We start from the raw sequence: 17,933 nt of genomic DNA, 5'->3' as shown, positions 1-17,933 counted from the left end.
CCTTGCCCCCTTCACAAGGCCGGTGGAGACCATTTGGTGCCAAAGCAGTTTGCTTCTTAATTGGCGTCTTTTTAAAGCTGGGCAAAAGTTGTCCTTCGTTCCTGCCTCCCTGACTCCGTGCTAGCGCTGGCGTTTCCCCCGCAGTGCCATGAAAAGGTTGCGCTCGCTGCAGATTTTATTGGCTGCCCTGATTTCAGTTTGGTGTTGTGCTGTAAGCAGCCTTCAGAGAGACCTTTGCCGTTTGGTGTGGTGATAAAAAAGAATGAGAGAAGGGAAGGGAAAGAGGCCGCGAGGGCTACTGCCAGATTTATTTCTTTTTAAGGATTTATCTGAGTGTGCGAAGCAGGCTGGCCCTATCAAACTGCTGCTAGCCGTGGTAGCTCCATGAAGCCTCCATATCCAGGCACAGTCTGTCTGCTAAATGCCAGCTGTTGAAGCAAAAAGCCAGGGGAAGCTGATGCCTCGCTTGGGGACTTCCAGCTGGGCACTGCTGGCAAACAGGCCTGTGGACTGGTCTCTCTATCTTCCAATATACATTAAAACGTAAGGTGTCGTCACACACCGCAGCGTGGGGAAAGGCCAGTTCAGGTGAGCCCCTTACACAGTGGTTTAGTAAAAGGGAGTCGGGAGGGGAGGGCTTTGGGCAGTCTATGGAGGAATAGGGAAGGGGTGAACGAGGTGTAAAGGGAAGGGGTTGTTAATAATAATAATTGCGTGGCAAGTCCCCTCCCCCATGTGAAATGAAGACACCGGACACAGAATTTTTAGGTTAATGGGCATAAAAGGCCACAACTTTATTGATTACAGAATTGGAAGGTATTGGCCTTAGGCATTGGCTCCTATCGACTACCCGGCATGGGGACCGGGGAGGGTTGTCCACAAACCGTGGGAGTCCTGTTGAAGTACGCCAACTAGGATCCCACGGGTGTCACCGCTCTGGGGCGTGCCGGGGGCCCTTACCTCCCTAGGTTTCGGACAAGGCCACGCCCCTCGGAGTCTTCTACCGGACTACCCTTACTTTTGGGGAAGGTGATGGCGCTTCCTTCCCCCCTTCATTTGCATAACAATTGACCCCTGCCAATGCCTAACCGCCAATACCAAAAATAAGTTGTGACGTTTGCTACGAGGTAGGCGAAAAAACCAAAAGGCTTGAAGTGCGCCAACTTGGAAAAATTCCTACCAGGCCCCTTGCGGCGACCAACCGAAGTCCATAGCAAGGTCAAGGCTAGCTAAACCTAAAGGGAGGGTGGGATGGGAAAACCGCTCAGCTGGAAAGCGGGCAAAGAGGGCGGTCCCCGGTCGTGCCTAGTCTTAAATAGGCTAGGCCACGCCTCCCCGGCCCGCTGATTGGCGGGCCGGGTCGCTGACACGCCCGGGGATTCCTTAACCACTCGGGGGCAAGGGCCAGCCCCCGCGTGTGAGATGTGGGAGGGATTTCTGCCCGCAACCCCCTCTCCTCCCAGGTCGGAAATGGCTTAATAATAATAATAATAATAATAATAATAATTATTATTATTATTATTATTATTATTATTATTATTATTATTAATTATTATTTGTCTATACCCTGGCCATCTGGCTAGGTTTCCCCAGCCATTCTGAGCGGCTCCCAACAGAATATTAAAAACACAATCAAACATCAAACATTTAAAACTTACCTAAACAGGTCTGCCTTGTTTCATTTTTATTACGCCATGCTGGTGTGGTCTTGCATGTAACTTGGCCCTGAGCTGCATAGGCGCCAGCGGAGAGGCAGAGTGGTGTAGTGGTTAGCGTGTCAGACTAGGACCTCGGGAGACCCGGGTTTGAATCCCCACGCTTTGCTGTGTGTAGCGTGAACCGTGGGAAGCTGGCAGAGGGGTTGGCAAGAGGAGAGGGTATGTGTCCATGAATATGTCAGTCTGGATAGCTCAGTTGGTGAGAGTGTGGTGCTCATAATGCAAAGGTTGCAGGTTCAATCCCTGTATGGAACAGCTGCATATTCCTGCATTCCTGGGGGCTGGACTAGATGATCCTCAGGGGTCCCTTCCAACTCTGCAGTTCTATGATTCTATTGTATTTAAAGCTGCAGCGGCAGCAGACATGCGAAGAGGATGTTCCTGCATGCAGTTGGTACCAGGGGTGGGTGGGCGGGAATCCCTGAATTTCAACAAATTGGATGGAGAAGGAAGGAAATGGTTACTCAAAACGCCCTTACTTCTCATTTGCCGGCAGAAAAAAAGTTGTGAATTACTTTGTTTCTAATGCCCTTCTCCCTTCCCCCAACAAAAACCACATCATTTTATTTATTATTATTGTTTCATTTTATATTTACAGTGGTACCTCTGGTTACGTACTTAATTCGTTCCGGAGGTCCGTACTTAACCTGAAACTGGTCTTAACCTGAGGTACCACTTTAGCTAATGGGGCCTCCTGCTGCCACCACGCCACCGCAGCACGATTTCTGTTCTCATCCTGAAGCAAAGTTCTTAACCCGAGGTACTATTTCTGGGTTAGTGGAGTCTGTAACCTGAAGCGTATGTAACCTGAAGCATATGTAACCCGAGGTACCACTGTATTAAACTTTTATACTCCTCTCCATCCAAGGACCAAAGGGTGGTTTACAATATAAAAAAACCAAAAACAACTACAGTGGTACCTCTGGTTACGCACTTAATTCGTTCTGGAGGTCAGTTCTTAACCTGAAACTGTTCTTAACCTGAAGCACCACTTTAGCTAATGGGGCCTCCTGCTGCTGCCGCGCCGCCGGAGCACAATTTCTGTTCTCATCCTGAAGCAAAGTTCTTAACCCGAGGTACTATTTCTGGGTTAGCGGAGTCTGTAACCTGAAGCGTACGTAACCCAAGGTACCACTGTAACGTAGATTTTGGAGAGTTTCGGGTGGGAAGTTCCTGGCCAGATTTCTCAAATCCAGACTGGGGCAGTGGGAGATGTTGGCAATCCTGCAGATGTTGCCGCGCACTACAACTCCCATCATCCCTGGCCATGCTGGCTGCTGGGAGTTGGAGTCCGACAACATCTGGAAGGCCACAGGCTCCCCATCATTGAATCAGAGCCATCTTCCCCAACCCGGTGCCCTCTTGGTGTTTTTGACTGGCAAGTCCCATCCGTCCTGGCCAGATGTTTTGGTCCAGAGTTCCTGGTGTTGCCGGGGGCTGATGGGAGTTGCAAGTCCAAAACATCTGGAGAGCACCAGGTATGAGAAAGCTGCTGTTAGAGGATTGTGTATCGGGTCGAGACAGAGCCTCTTGGAGGGTGTAGATGGCTTCGCAAGCAGCAAAGTTCCCATCAGTGTGGTTTCCCTGCCTGAGACACACCGGCACTTCGCACAGTCAGAACAAAACAGAGCAAGCAAAAAGGTGCACAAGAATGACTTTGCAAAAGAAGGGCTCTGCGTCTCCGCCTGGCTGGATGCAAACGGCTGCCACTAGTGGCTCTCCTTCAGTGCGCAGCTATGCTCTGCACACTTCTCTCCCAGAAATGGAAGCTGAGATGTCAGCTTTTGCCAGTATAAGTTGACTGTGTTGGAGCCATCAGCGACTTTTAACTATGCTTGCTGAGTGGAACTTCCATATTCCAGCACAGTCTATCTTGAGATTGCGAGTTCCCCAGAGAGTTGCCTGATGCCCCCTTCAACACCGTTTTTCATAGGGTTACTTATTTAATTGGTGGGTTTAAAAAAATAATATTTGTGTGCTTTGAGTGATCCCTGTTTTATTCTGGGAGTTTCCTTGGGTCCTGCACTAGGAGAAAGGCTGGATATAAAAAAAATAAATTACTCTCCTAATTTATTCCTGTATTGCAGGAGTTTGGACTACATGACCCTTAGGGTCCCTTCCAACTCTCCAAACCTCCATCCTTTCCTTCAAGCTTGAGAATGATTGTTCTCTTGTGTTTTTCCAGCCCCCGGAGAAGGAAATTGGTTGAAATATGAGCTGCCTCTGTCATCTCCAGAAGAGGCAAACCAGTTTGGGTTATGTAAGCGTTTGCAACGGCTGCCAATGAATTTAGGATACCTGGCCTCAGGTGTTGGAGCCGAACCTGGAACTGAGTTGCCAAACTCGTGACTCATTTTACTGTTGAGCTGCTTCTTTCTACCTGTCGATCCCTTTCTCCGTTAGGGCAAATGGGTCGCTGCCCCACAGACCTCAGACTTCCCTTGCCAACTCTCACTTGCCCTGCCTTCTTTCTCAAAACCAAGCCGGCGAGTGGCTCTGGGTGTCAGCCGCCTCCATCTCTGTGCCTCAGGAGGAAGAAACTAGGATGAGCTGGCTCTGCCTCTCGTTGTTTGTGGCTGTGTTTGGGGTCCCTGCACCACCAGCCCCAAAGGGCACCAGCCACCAGGGGGGCATCGGAAGAGGCTGCTGATCAGCCCCATGACCCATCGAGTCCAGCAGCCTGCTCTCACAGAATCATGAGGACTAGGACCGTGCCTCTCAAAAACAAAAGCGAGCTGCTCTGCAAGCTGAATTCTGTAGCTATTGTCCGATTTTTTAAAAAAAAGTCCTCATGGAAATTCACCAGCATTTTAGGGTGAATTTCTAATATACACACGTCGGTATGAAATTTGCCCCAATGTGCTCACTTTTTGCAAATGCATTTTTAAAAAATGTTCTTTCATGAATATTTGCATTTTTTAGGCGTGCCTTACCCTGGCCTGTGCATTTTTGCACACATCGCTTGATTGGAGAACTGCAAAATTCTGAGAAGCGTGAATTTCAACGGGCGGCTGCATTTCCAGTTCACGTATGGCTTTCAGGAAGTGCGAATTGAGGTGTCGCCGCCTCTGAACACAAACGGAACCACGTTTCTCCCCAGGTAAGGCTGGGGATAAGGCTCCCCGTTTGCCAACCGGAGAGCGGCTCCCCGTCAGTGTAGACAATATTGAGCTAGGTGGACCATTGTTCTGACTCCCCACAAGGCAGAGTTCTTTCATCTGGTTGGTCTCATCACAACACAGAATGTGGGCGCCGAGATCTTCCCACTAGGCAAATGATGCTTTGAGTCGCTTTGCTCTCATGAGCAAGACTTCAAGGTGGGCTATTTTGGTACCTATGCAAATGACACCCTGGGGCTGTCCTGACTGCTCCCCAGTGGGTCCAGTTTCCTCTTTCAGCCACAGACTTCTAGGCAATGACACATTGTCATATGAAGATTTAGCACAGACTGAGAAAGAGCTGTAGGGTAGGGAGGGTCATCTACACCAACCCCCTGCCATGCACCCCCCCATACCTGTTCATGCAGGCCCAGCAGCTGCATGCAACACATCTGGTGGCACAAGATGTCATTCATGCGGATGGTGTAGGTGCCACTGCCTCGCCCACCCCTGCCCCAGAACATCTGTTTCCTGCTTGCCATGTGAGAATGAAATTCGCAGGTGGCTCTCCTTGGTCACACGGTAGTGTGACCAGGAGAACTGATGCTGATGCAGCATGGTGACTGAGGCGCACGCACACGCACTTGAACATGGCTCCTGGTCCATCACATCAAATGCTTCTGCACAAGGCACACAGAACACACATTGTGGTAGTGTCCAATCACATTATTGGGGTACCAGACTTATTTTTACATCTCTCTGTTGTTGGCCACTTGTAATATCAATTCAACACATGTCAGCACAACTGTATCTCCCCCCTCCCCCCAATTTGGAAATTTAGAAAACTGAGTGGTAATGGTTTAGGCATGTTGGCTAAAAGGTGAGACCTCCGTGGCTGAAACGCACCTGGCTTTTCTGGTAAGAGATCAGAGGCTCCCACCTGTGGTTTGTGAGCTTAATTCAGGTGGTCGGTGGCATGTCTGTGGATTTGTAGTTGGAAAAGACTGAATGTTCACATACTGATTTTAAATGGACACAGGAGTTTGACGAGGAGTTATGCATTTGGACATACTGTTTTGATTCCTCATATTAAAGTGTCAAATTATTTATTTCATAAGAGTTGGGTAGCAGCTGCTTGCACAATTTATACTTTTGATGCTTTGCAATTCATTGATTTGTGTTTTATCCTGGCTTGTTGACAAGTCTCTCACTCTATATCTTGTAGGGTTGTTGTAAGAATGGCAAGGTAATATTTTTCTTACCTGCTCCTGTTATTCAAAGAGGTGTAGTCATTACTTTTTTAAAAAAGAAATCTAATTAAATTGGAGTTGTTTTAATTGCCCCGACATTGGTTATGTGTATATGTTTTGAATATTCAGAAGGCTGCCATCCTATTTACCTGGGAGCTAGTCCCATCTGACTCAATGGAACTTACTTCTGAGTAGACTCTGTCCCAGTCTGCACTCTACATTGGAAAGCAGTATCATACCACCTTAAACAGTCATAGCTCCCCCCACAAATAATCCTGGGAACTGTAGTATGTTAAGGGTGCTGAGAGTTAAGAGAGCTACAATTCCCAGTGTTTCCTGGGAAGAGGGACCAACAGTTAAACCACTCAGGAACGACAGGATGCGGCCTAGACAAGAGCAGCGCCAAAAGCCAAGTGTCAGAAACCAAAGGCATTTATTAGAAATATTATGCAGACCCTGCACCCAATTGTTCAGTAACGTTAATCTTCTTTAAATAAAAACATTGGCAGTCGCACATCCTCAACCGTTGAAGTCTCCGAGGGCCTGTACATTCTAGTGTGCTCTTGGTGTATAAATAAGATGGTTTTGCTCTCCGGCGGGAACAGTTCAGACTTGGAGCGCCCAGTCCAGGCCGAGAGGTCCGTTTTTTGTTTTTTTTAATAACTGAAACGCTCACAAGGAAAGATGAACAAACAAAATGTATCTGGGAGTTGGCACGTGTAAAGGCTAAAAAAATTAAAGATAACAGAGGGCAGGGCAGGGATCCAGAATCTGTTAGCTCTCCCAAAACAGGTTAATAAGCAGAGGAAAGGACTTTGTTTGTTCATTGCCAGTCGGAGTCGATTAATGGCATATTGGAAAGATCATTAGCACCTGCAGACACCAGCCATTCCACGTAGGGCACCTGCTCAGGAGTCATGTGGGTTTTTACAAAATTATGGGGTGGATGGGGGGCTCCAGCACCTCTCCAGATGTCAGGAACCCCCAGGCCTTATCCTGCTCGCTTGTTGCTCCTGCTGGGATCCAGTGACATCCGCAGCCCACAGATGTCCACGCCCAATTCCCTGCATTATATTATGGGGTGCATTTCACTGGAGAAGCATGGAAGACGGGCTGGGAGAATCCTTCAAGTGAGGAAAGTCTCCTGCAGGTGTTGCTGGGACACCAGCCGGCACAGCTGCCAGGGATGATGGGATTTCAGAGTTCAACATCTGGAGGAACACTGGGATCCCCCCATCCCTGGCCTACAGTCACATGACAACCAATGCTCCTATGTCAAGGACGGTGCCCCCCTTGGCATCATTTGGGGAAAGGGGGGGGCAGGTTGATACGGCCGCCTTGTGTTCTGTGGAGGAAGAAGCCAACAGGCCACTCTCTGGCTTCACCTGCAGGAGGAGGAGGGGAAAGTGCCTGAATAAAACCCTGCACAGGTGGACCCTAAACTGAGGAGGGTTGAAAAGAGAAGCAGCAGGCTTTGAAATCTGGCGGCATTTCAGTGACGGAGAACCCCGGGGAAATTAAGCTCAGTGTCACACTGGATTTCTCCTCCTGCACCTCATTTTGGGATGGGGAGGGAGAAAGAGGTGGAGTCCTAAGGAAAATGGGGACTTTGGGGGGAGGAGATACACACACACACACACACACACACACAACCTTGTCTATCTTCCCAACCTTCAAGAGCGCAAGGGAAGTAGATTCAGAACCTGCCCCTAAAACATTCCCTTCAAGAGACCAGGAGGCTGGTTGCGCCTCTGGCAAAGAACCTGCCCAGGCTTCCTTCAGACACCTCAGCTCGGCATCACTGACAAAACAAATACAGACAAAACTCCCGCTCTGACACGGACATTTCATCCGCTCTCCTTGCAACTGTTACAGGTGCAAATTCACGCCTCGCTTTGCTCTGGAACCTCCTTCTTCCCATAGCTGTCAACATTTCCCCTTTTTTAAGGGAAATTCCCTTATCCCAAATTGGATTCCTTGCAAGAAAAGGGAAAAGTTGACAGCGATGCTTCTTCCCCCTCAGCTTCCCCCTGCTTGTCTGGAGGCAAAACCAAACCGGACCTTCAGGATGACCAGACGCGAACCCTCACTCACTTCCTGCCTTTCCTCCATCTCTTGCGCCAACTGAGGTGCACAGCGAAGCCAACAAACCTCCCTTTCCCAACACCCTCCCCCCAGGTAAACTACATTTCTGATGCAATCCAACACCTGGACACTCAATGGCCCAGAAACATTAACCTTGTAGGCATATAACACACACACACACACACACACACACACACACACACACACACACACACCTGATGTTTACAAGACAGTCTGAGGGACCGGTTTAAAGGAAGGGGGATGAAGCTGCCCTGAAAGGACCACCTCAGACTTTTTTGCCCCTACCTGCCTCACACGTAACGACAGGCCTCCTCTTAAAGTAGAGAAAATGGCAAAATGCAGACGACAGAACAGAAATCTCCTTTCCCCTGCAGATCACGGGGCAGTAACATCAGAGGCTGCAATCACAGGGACCTCCAGAAGTTGCTGCAATCCTACTCAGCCTTAACTGATGCCGGCTGCAAGGGGTGGGTGGGAGTTGGGGTACCATTCTGCCTAGAGGGCCCCCCTCCCACTGGCTACCTTGTGGGGTTCTTGTTCCATCTACTCATGGCTACAGACCTCAGCGTTGGACGCAACTCGCTAAAGGAACCATGCTTTTCCTGGACCGTAGTGATTTAGATTCCCTCCCCCCAGCGCCTGACTCCCCCAAGTTAAAGGTCTGTTTGCCTGATGAAAATGCAAAGTTGGTGTGCAACTTCCTTTGACCGGGTGGCACATTTTCTCCAGAGAAGCAGGCAAACGATTTTGGAATGACTGGATGCTGTCTGGAGACTGGCAGGTTTCGGCTAGGAACCATGAGGACTAGCGCCGGACAGCTGAAAGTCTTCAGGCAGAAACCTTACAGCAGGCCTGCCTGAAGTCTTCTTTCCACAGCCATTGGCATGTCAAAGGGGAGAAGGGGCTTTAAATGGGAAGGAGAGACCCCCAAAAGTGGGGAAAGCTCAGCTCAAGCCAAGACCAAGAGCGGGGAAAGAGATTGACGTTCTCTCACTGACGTCTGGGAGGTGGCGGCAGAAAGGCCTCCTCCTTGGCAAAGCAAACAACTTCAAACAATTATTTGGCACCTTCAACTTTGTATCCAGTAACAGAAAACACATGATAATTTGGGTGTGCAGGCTGTCCTCCAAACCCTCTGCGACCTTACGGTGGGATGTCTAACACATCCCTTGCAGAGCCACAGGGCATGGAAGAAGCAGCAGCAGATGTGGGCGATGTGAGCAAGGAAGACGTGGCAAGGAAGCACTTCCTTCGCAGCATCCTCTAGGGGACCCTGGGGTTTGTGCCCACGGGTCATGTCACCCACACACGGCACTCCTGTGACAGGCTTTGCCTCCCGAGTCTCAGAAAGGAGCCGGCGAGTCACACCAAAGCGGCAAGGAGGAAATTCTACCAAGCCAAAGGAAGCGCCACTTGTGTTTGTGACCTGGTGGCCTTCAGGTGCTCCTGACGCCAGCCAAGGAGGTTTCGTGGTGGCCCTTCGGTGACACACAGGTGTCGTGAAACCGGGCTGGGGAAGGTCGGTGCGTTTGGCGCTGCTAACCCTGGCTTTCACCCACACAGGTCATTGACTCAGCGCTTCAAGCTCACACTTAAAGGGCACCTGAGTCCTTGCAGAGAAGCCCTCAGTCGCTGCAAGAATTTTCAGGCTTTTGATGCCGCATAAATCCGCTACGCTGAGGCTCGCCTTGTGAGCTAAGGGCAAGTCACTTTCAACATGACGTTAACTTGCAGATTTTCAGAGACTTCCCCTCCCCTCACAGGCTTGCCAACTCTTCCCTCTTCTCCCCTGGAAGGGCTCCTGCGCTCTTAGCAGAAGCGCAGCAGGTGGAATCTCAGTAGGTAAAGCTTTTACATTGTGTCCGCTTGGATGGGACAGACTGGAGCTGTGGGGAGTTTCCTGTTGGCACGGCTGTGAAAAGGGCAGGTGGGACGTGGCAGGAAATTAATATTTTTTTGGCAACTCCAGATTTTCAAAAGCTGTTGGCCCCACCAAAGGCCATCACCCCCCAAGAAAAAAAAAATCAGCATGTGCAGACCTAACCCTCTCACCCCCCCACAAAAAACCACATTTTCCCCACAACCTTTTCTCTCCACTACTCAAGCTAGCAACTGGTGCCTTTAACCTGGGAATCAGGCTTCCCAACATGTCTTGGTTCTGCATTTGGATCCCCGCCTCCGGTTTGATGAGGACGGTTCTGTGGCCCTGCAGATGCCACTGGTCAGAGATGGTGGGAGTTTTAGTCCAGCAACTTCCTGTAGGCCGCAGATGTTCCCCGTGGATTAGACAAATAAGATGTCTGCAGCAACACAAGCAGGTTTGCACAACAGAACACAACTCTTGCATCTCCTGCACCAACTTGGAGGCACTGGGGGGGGCGGGGAGATTTTTAGAAGGCACCGCTTCTCCCACTATTACGGAAAAGACACCTGCTGAAATCCCCGTGCAACAAGTTAGAGAGACACACAGTCTTTGTTCTGCAACAAAACCCCAGCGGGCTAAATCGGGCATCAAAGTGATCCAGTCAGAACACAGATCCTGGGTGGGCGGGAGATCTGGGCCTGATAATGGCTTCCTCTAGCCTTGTGGAGCAACGATCAGAAGGGCTCCCCCTCCTCTCCCTGCATCCATACTCAAGACAGTGCGGGTCCTGGATGGACAGAAGCCTATTCAGATCCCGTCAGTCCCTAAATTGGTCCTGGGATGGGGGGAAATTTGCAAAAGCCAAGATCAGCCTGGCTCTCTCTACCGCCCTACCAGCTGCGTGAGACTGGGCCAAGGCAGCTGTCATTAGGGGAGGGGGGGGCCTTGTAAGGGGATTTTAAGTTTGGTGTTTTGTTTTTTCCAAAGATGCTGTCATGTTTCAAGGGGTCCTGGCTGTTCCACACAGCGCAGCCTGTTTCAGGAAGCCAGCCCACCCTGCTCTTTTCTTGAGCCTCCGGGGAGAGAAGCAAGGAAGCCTTTCCAGGGGACCCATGAAGAGGGGAAGCCACAACCAGGTTTTGTGAAATTAAAGAGGGGGAAAGCAGCAACTTCTGATGCCCTTGGGGACCTCCAGAGGCTGTGCACAAGGCCACCAATTTGTCCGGCGACGAGGGGAGTTGTTCTCTGTCCCACAGCGCAGGGCACCCTGGGTGAAAAGGAGTTATTTGGCACGGTCAAGTATGGGGGAGATGTTATTTCCTGCGTCCCCCCCCCAAAAAAATAGTCCCAAGCCAAGCAGAGCCCCTCCACTCTGCTTCAGGCTGCAGGCCTGGGCTGGATCGTGGCCAGTCCTTTCTGGGGCCACGAGAAACGTCTGCCGGGGCCTCTGTCAGGCAGGATTGAAGGGGGAGGGTCCCTTTTGTGTTTTCCTTTTAAAGTGATCTAGTGCGTTGCATGGTGTTCTTCAGACGCCTTCCTCCTCCTCCTCCTCCTCCTCCTCCCGGCTCCGGAACTCAGGTCTCGAAATATTTGTAGATTTGGGCGACGTACTGCATAACGCTCTGCCAGTCGGGGCGGTCCGTGTACATGATCTCGCTGAGCTCCTGTGACGGGAAGAGATGGCAGCGTCATTGCGAGGGAGGAAAACAAGGAAACGTAAAGCACTTTAGCTGCAGCAGGGGAACCAGAGGGTCATTCTGAACCCCCAGGGACAGTTAAAAGGCACAATGCAGGTGAAATCTCCTCCTCCCTATCCCTGCCTCCCAAAATATACCAGATCATTTCACAAGAAGTTTGTATATGTATATGTGTGAGTACATACATATTCATGGAATCAAAGAATTGTAGGGATGGAAGGGGTCCTGAGAGCCATCTAGTCCACCCCCTGCAATGCAGGAATCCATGACAGATGGCCATCCCAACTCTGCTTTGAAACGTCCAACATAAGGGAGTCCACCATCTCCTGGGGGAGTCCATTCCACTGTCAATCAACTCTTCCCATAAGAAACGCTGCCCAGTGCCGAAGGCCTTCTGGTGGTTCCCTCACTGCAAGAAGTCATGTTACAGGGAACCAGGCAGAGGGCCTTCTCGGTGGTGGTGCCCGCCCTGTGGAACGCCCTCCCACCAGATATCAAAGAGAACAACAACTACCAGACTTTTAGAAGACATCTGAAGGCAGCCCTGTTCAGGGAAGCTTTTAATGTTTAATAGACTATTGTATTTCAATATTTTGTTGGAAGCCCCCCAGAGTGGCTGGGGAAACCCAGCCATAATAATAAATGATGATGATGATATTTATCTGGAATCTCCTTTGTTGGTGGGAGCAGTAGAAAACAAGCTTTCTCCATCTTCCATGGATATTTGAAGGTGTCTCTCATACCTCCCTCTCGGTCTCAGCCTGCCCAACATCCTCATAACATTCTTCCTTTCTGCTGAAGCTTCTCAGTTCTTCCCTTGAAGCTCCAGAGAGAGAAAACTGGGCGGGGGGGGGGAGCGGATCTCTGATCCCACGCACACACTGGACCCAACACGTCTGAGCCCCGGGGAACGTGACGGCTTTCGCTTCCCCTCTCGCGGCAGCGAATGGAGTAGGGGGGCAGCCAGGAACAGCAGCACCCCCCCTTCCCGTGCCGGAAGGGCTCCCTATCTGCTTGGCAAGGCTTTCAAGGAGGGAGTGGTAGCCAAGAGTAATTAAATCCCGGCCGTAAGCCTTTTAAAGAAATGAATTTGAAACACCCAAGCTCACATAAAACGTGGGGGAACGGGGTGGCGAATTGACGGTTGTGTGCCAGGAAGACTTGGTGATGGGGCAGAGAGCCGTGAGCACTTGGGGAAGGTATTCAGGAGATGGAGGCAGGGAGAGTTTGGCGGAGGGGCCCTCTCTGGTGGGGAGGGGAGGCTGGTTTTTGGCTGACAAGGCTTCTAGGGAGCTGGCAAGGGGTTGCAATACTTTTCTTCCAACTCTACAATTCTAAGATTCTATTAATACTGTCCGAGGGCAGAGGGGAGCCTCAGGGAACCTAAGGAAAGCCATCTTATGCAGAGTGAGGCCCTTGGTCCATTGAGCTCAGTCTGGTCTGCACTGCAGAGGGAACTCAGCAGGGTTCCTGCCCAGCCCTGCTTGGCAGTGCCGTTTGAACCTCCCACATGCAAAGGGGGTGATCTGCCCCTGAGATATGGCCCTTCCTCTGAAAATAAGATTCCAGCCCTCTGTTGGCTGTTTGCAGTTTAGTAGCGCAGAGAGCTTGCTGGGGAGACCATGCATTAAAAAAATAAAGGACTCAAAAATAACTTAAACTAGGTTTTAATAAGAAAAACAAAACTCCTTTTACACTAAATACATTAACAACCAAACCAGACCCAACCACCAACCCATCCCCCAGGGTAATGGGAGAGCTAGGTGCTGCTCCTTATATACTACACCCAAATGCTGACACACCTTAATCAAATACAACTCAGCAGCACCTGCTGTGTTTCACAGCTGTAAAGCTGGGTCTCGTTATCTTGCTCTGGCCCTTGCTCTGGCCCCTTAAAGACATACACATTGAGTGGAACAATGATGAACCTTTACATTTAAATAAACCATTCAACATTTCCCCTGCGGTTCATCATTGTGGAACAAAAACATAAAGCATATTTTGTACATGTCTTTCATGTGTAATCTTTGGAAGTGCTTTAGTAAAAATGTCCGCAATTTGATTGTCACCTGGAACATATTCAAATACAATCATTTCGTCAGCAATTAGTTTCTTTACAAACTGTAAACGTAACCTTAAGACTCTAGTGCGCTGCGTATTGGTCTCTGAACACAGGATAGCAAGTCCGCTCTGGGAATCAAGGTAAACTTTTACCGGTAGTGTTACTTGCATCTGTAGGTCTGCAAATACTTGCAGATACCATTCTACATCACGAGTGGCCTGAACGCATGCACATAATTCACTCTCTGTTGTGGAGAGACAAATAATGGTTTGTGTCTGGGACTTCCATTCAAATGGACAACCATTATAACAAAACACCATACCAGACACACCCCTGCAATTATTTTGTTCCACTGCATGAGATGCATCGCAGAAAATTTCAAAACCTTTGTCAATACATGTTGTAAACTGCAACCTATAATGTTTGGTGTGTTTAAGGTAATTTCTGAACATCATTGTAGCTTTTTGGCTCAAAAACTGCCTTATTGGCATACACAGTATTAAAATGTTCATCTGCAAAACGCTGTGGCTTCTGTCTCTTTCTATCTGAACGTCTCAGTCCGGAAGGAGAGTCAGACTCCTCAGACTTAATGGGACTAAGTGAACCACTAGTTTCAGGTTGTAAATCATTGTCAGATTGAAGAGATGCCTGTAAGCTAAGTTCACGGTCAGAAAACTCAAGAGAATCTAACCTCCCCTCGGGTCCCTGTGACTTTAAATCAAACAAATCAGATTCAACAGACTTTTTGTCTTTTTCCATTAATTCAGAAGCACCATTTCCTGCTGCTGCTGCTGCTTCTTCCTCTTCTTCCTCAGTATTATCTATACCATCAGTATCTTGGAAGACAGCAACTCCATTCCAATTTACTGTTTGTATCATGCTTCTGGTAATATGAAATTTGCCAGTTGCTGGTATGTAAATTCTGTACGCCCCCTGCTGGTAGCCCATTAATTTTCCCTGGACACTACGTTCACCCAATTTCTGCTTAGCGGGATAATGCATAATTACATCTGAACCCCAAATGCGTAGGTATTTCAGATTAGGGCGTTTTTTAAACAGCTTCTCATAGGGGGTGACATCTAAACCAGAATGATAACTGCGATTTCTAACATAACAAAAGGCATTAAGCGCTTCAGCCCAAAAGTCTTTGGGCAGATTAGCATCGTGCAGATACGTTTTAACCCCTGCCTGTAGGTCACGCTGCACAACATCAACAAGCCCATTTTGCCAGGGACTTCGGGGGCAAGATAACTCATGAGTAGTCCCCTGCGCTTCCAGGAAATTCTCAAAATCCTCAGAAACAAATTCTCCACCCCGGTCAGAAAACAGGTTCTTAATAGGTTTTTTAAAGTGCGTTTTTACCCAGTTGCAAAAAACTTTGTACTTCTCAAATGCTTGGGACTTCTCAGCTATTGCATAAGTCCAACAATATCTACTATACTGGTCTATCAGAGTAAGCCAGTACTTAGAACCTCCTAATGATGGTGGGAGTGGCCCAACTAAATCACAATGTACACGCTCAAATGGCTCAGTTACTTTCCTATCTGTGCACCTACCCTTGCGTGCAACCTTAATCTTATTCTTGCAACAGGATAGACATTGCATAAAAAATTTACATGGTTTTAAGTTGAGGCCATTAACAATATTCTTTGTCTTAATTACATCAGCAAAATTCAGGTGTCCCAGAATTCTGTGCGCCTCATGGACACACCCGGAATGTGGCCTTACATTCCTCAACCCCTGGCTTGACTGTGCTGCTCTGCAATTTATAGGCGATTGGGAGTAAGTGCGAAAATACAGTCTATATAAACCATCAGATTCCTGGGCATACAATAGACGTTTGTTCCCATCGAAAAACTCACACATTGACTTTAAGAAACGCACAGTTATGCCTTGACGAGCAAAACACCTTACTGATAATAAATTGTCCCCTGACGGGCAGTAAATGCAGTTCGCTATTGTAATGTTTAAAGAGTCAAGTTTAACGGTACCCCTGCCAAGCGACTGCAAGACTTGTGAATTGGCTAAATGTACATTACCAATTTCCTCTTCGAAAGAAATAAACAAGCTTCGATCGTTGCAAATATGCTGAGATGCTCCTGAGTCCACAACAAAAGACTTCCACTTGGCACGTTTAAGTCTTTTACGATCTGTTGTCCTAGCATGGAAAACTCGCGGCTCGTTTCTGTCTCTACTATACGATGTCGGCTGCTGGGCTGACGACCGTGACTGACGAACAGAAACAGACTTGGGAGTACTTTGCTTTCTTTTGGATCTGCAGTCCTTTGCAAAATGTCCTTGCTTATTGCAGAACCAACAACGCTTTGCAGCTTTAAATATAGTTGTATCACCACAAGTTTGCATATGGTGTTCCTCATTACTTCTTGAAATAGGAGTGCTTATGGCACAAGCCTCCCTTCTATCCAACTCGCCCATTAATCTTGCCGTTACCCCTTCCACAGTTAATTGTGCTGGTGGAACGGCAGATATCTGGCTAGCTATACCATCAAAGTCCTCATTAAGGGAACATAGAATGATAAAAACATACTGAATATCAGGTATCTCCATGTCCCTTCGAATTAATTCGCAGCGTATTGCCTCCAGACGTCTCAAGTGTGCTGCCAAATCACCACCAGGCTGCAACTTCGTCTGGTACAACTGCTTGAAAAACGTCAATGCAGATGCTGACTCTTTTCTAACATGCACTGCTGCAAGACTGTCCCACATTTCTTTGGCAGTTTTCTTATTTCTTATATAGACTACTTGCTGGTCGCTGACTGCCAAATTAATTATCGCCCTGGCTTTTGCATCTCCTTTCGACCAAGCATTAGTCACAGGGTTAGGCGGGTCATCAGTTACATAGGTCCATACTTCTCTAGAGGTCAAAAGCGCCTCCACCCGAAAAGACCATAAACTATAGTTCTCATCTGTTAGCTGTGGGAAGACCAGAGCCTTCTCAGCTTCAAGAACCCGGTCAACCATTCTGGAACTCTTCCAGACCCACAGAACTATGCTAACAGGAGAAGGAGTTTTCAAACCTTTCTCAGAGTCCAAAAATATGCAGTCATCCACTCAGCAGCTGGGCCCATAACCAAAGATGTTGGCTGTTTGCAGTTTAGTAGCGCAGAGAGCTTGCTGGGGAGACCATGCATTAAAAAAATAAAGGACTCAAAAATAACTTAAACTAGGTTTTAATAAGAAAAACAAAACTCCTTTTACACTAAATACATTAACAACCAAACCAGACCCAACCACCAACCCATCCCCCAGGGTAATGGGAGAGCTAGGTGCTGCTCCTTATATACTACACCCAAATGCTGACACACCTTAATCAAATACAACTCAGCAGCACCTGCTGTGTTTCACAGCTGTAAAGCTGGGTCTCGTTATCTTGCTCTGGCCCTTGCTCTGGCCCCTTAAAGACATACACATTGAGTGGAACAATGATGAACCTTTACATTTAAATAAACCATTCAACACCCTCATGGCTCTGAATCAGGAACATAGGAAGCACCTTAACAGAGTCAGACCGTTGGCCATCTAGTTTGGCATTATCTGCACAGGACCTCTCTGAGGTCTCCAGCCCTTCCTGAAGTTGCTGGAGATGGTGAGGAAGGTTGCATGCGATGAGACCTATCACTTAATAATAATAACATTTTATTTATATCCCGCCCTCCCCCGCCAAAGCCGGGCTCAGAGCGGCTAACAACAGTAAAAATAGCAGTTTACATAAAATCACAGTCAATTAATTGAAATACATTCTAAAATCAATTCATTTTAAAATCAGTTCAGAATCAAATCAATGGCAACCATTGGGCTAGAGTTCTATGAGGATTACAGAAGGAGGGGGTCAGACTGTGCCTTGGTGGAACAGCTCTGTCTTGCAGGCCCTGCAGAAAGATGTCAAGTCCCGTAGGGCCCTAGTCTCTTGTGACAGAGCGTTCCACCAGATCGGGGCCACAGCCAAAAAAGCCCTGGCTCTGGTTGAGGCCAGCCTAATCTCCCTGTGGCCTGGTATCTCCAAGATGTTTTTATTTGAAGAACATAAGGTCTTCCGTGGGACATACCAGGAGAGGCGGTCCTGTAGGTACGAGGGTCCTAGGCCATATAGGGCTTTAAAGGTTAAAACCAGCACCTT

The 17,933-nt window shown here is 48.5% G+C and overlaps 2 protein-coding genes across 11 annotated transcripts in view; one reads left to right on the top strand and one right to left on the bottom strand.

The window, feature by feature from the left end:
• ZSWIM7 (zinc finger SWIM-type containing 7) overlaps nt 1-17,933 on the top strand; it is a 78,656-nt gene that overhangs the window by 48,894 nt on the left and 11,829 nt on the right. For 5 of the 6 annotated variants that reach the window (XR_008327848.1, XR_008327846.1, XR_008327845.1 and 2 more), the window contains exon 5: nt 4,641-4,818. The gene's annotated coding sequence lies outside the window, so the exon portion shown is untranslated. Of the gene's footprint in view, nt 1-3,805; nt 4,105-4,640; nt 4,819-17,933 lie in introns of those variants that run through there. The other variant, XR_008327850.1, reaches the window with a different exon arrangement.
• SPECC1 (sperm antigen with calponin homology and coiled-coil domains 1) overlaps nt 9,199-17,933 on the bottom strand; it is a 111,029-nt gene continuing 102,294 nt past the window's right edge. For 4 of the 5 annotated variants that reach the window (XM_053367626.1, XM_053367625.1, XM_053367629.1 and 1 more), the window contains one exon: nt 9,199-11,700. In XM_053367626.1, the coding sequence (XP_053223601.1) occupies nt 11,611-11,700 (90 nt within the window). In that variant the 3' untranslated portion in view covers nt 9,199-11,610. The remainder of the gene's footprint in view (nt 11,701-17,933) is intronic. The other variant, XM_053367628.1, reaches the window with a different exon arrangement.

This window comes from Podarcis raffonei, chromosome 15 (genome assembly GCF_027172205.1).
Source record: "Podarcis raffonei isolate rPodRaf1 chromosome 15, rPodRaf1.pri, whole genome shotgun sequence".
NCBI lineage: Eukaryota > Metazoa > Chordata > Lepidosauria > Squamata > Lacertidae > Podarcis > Podarcis raffonei.
The sequence above is the reverse complement of the archived record's forward strand: the minus strand, read 5'-3'. Positions and strand labels throughout refer to the sequence as shown.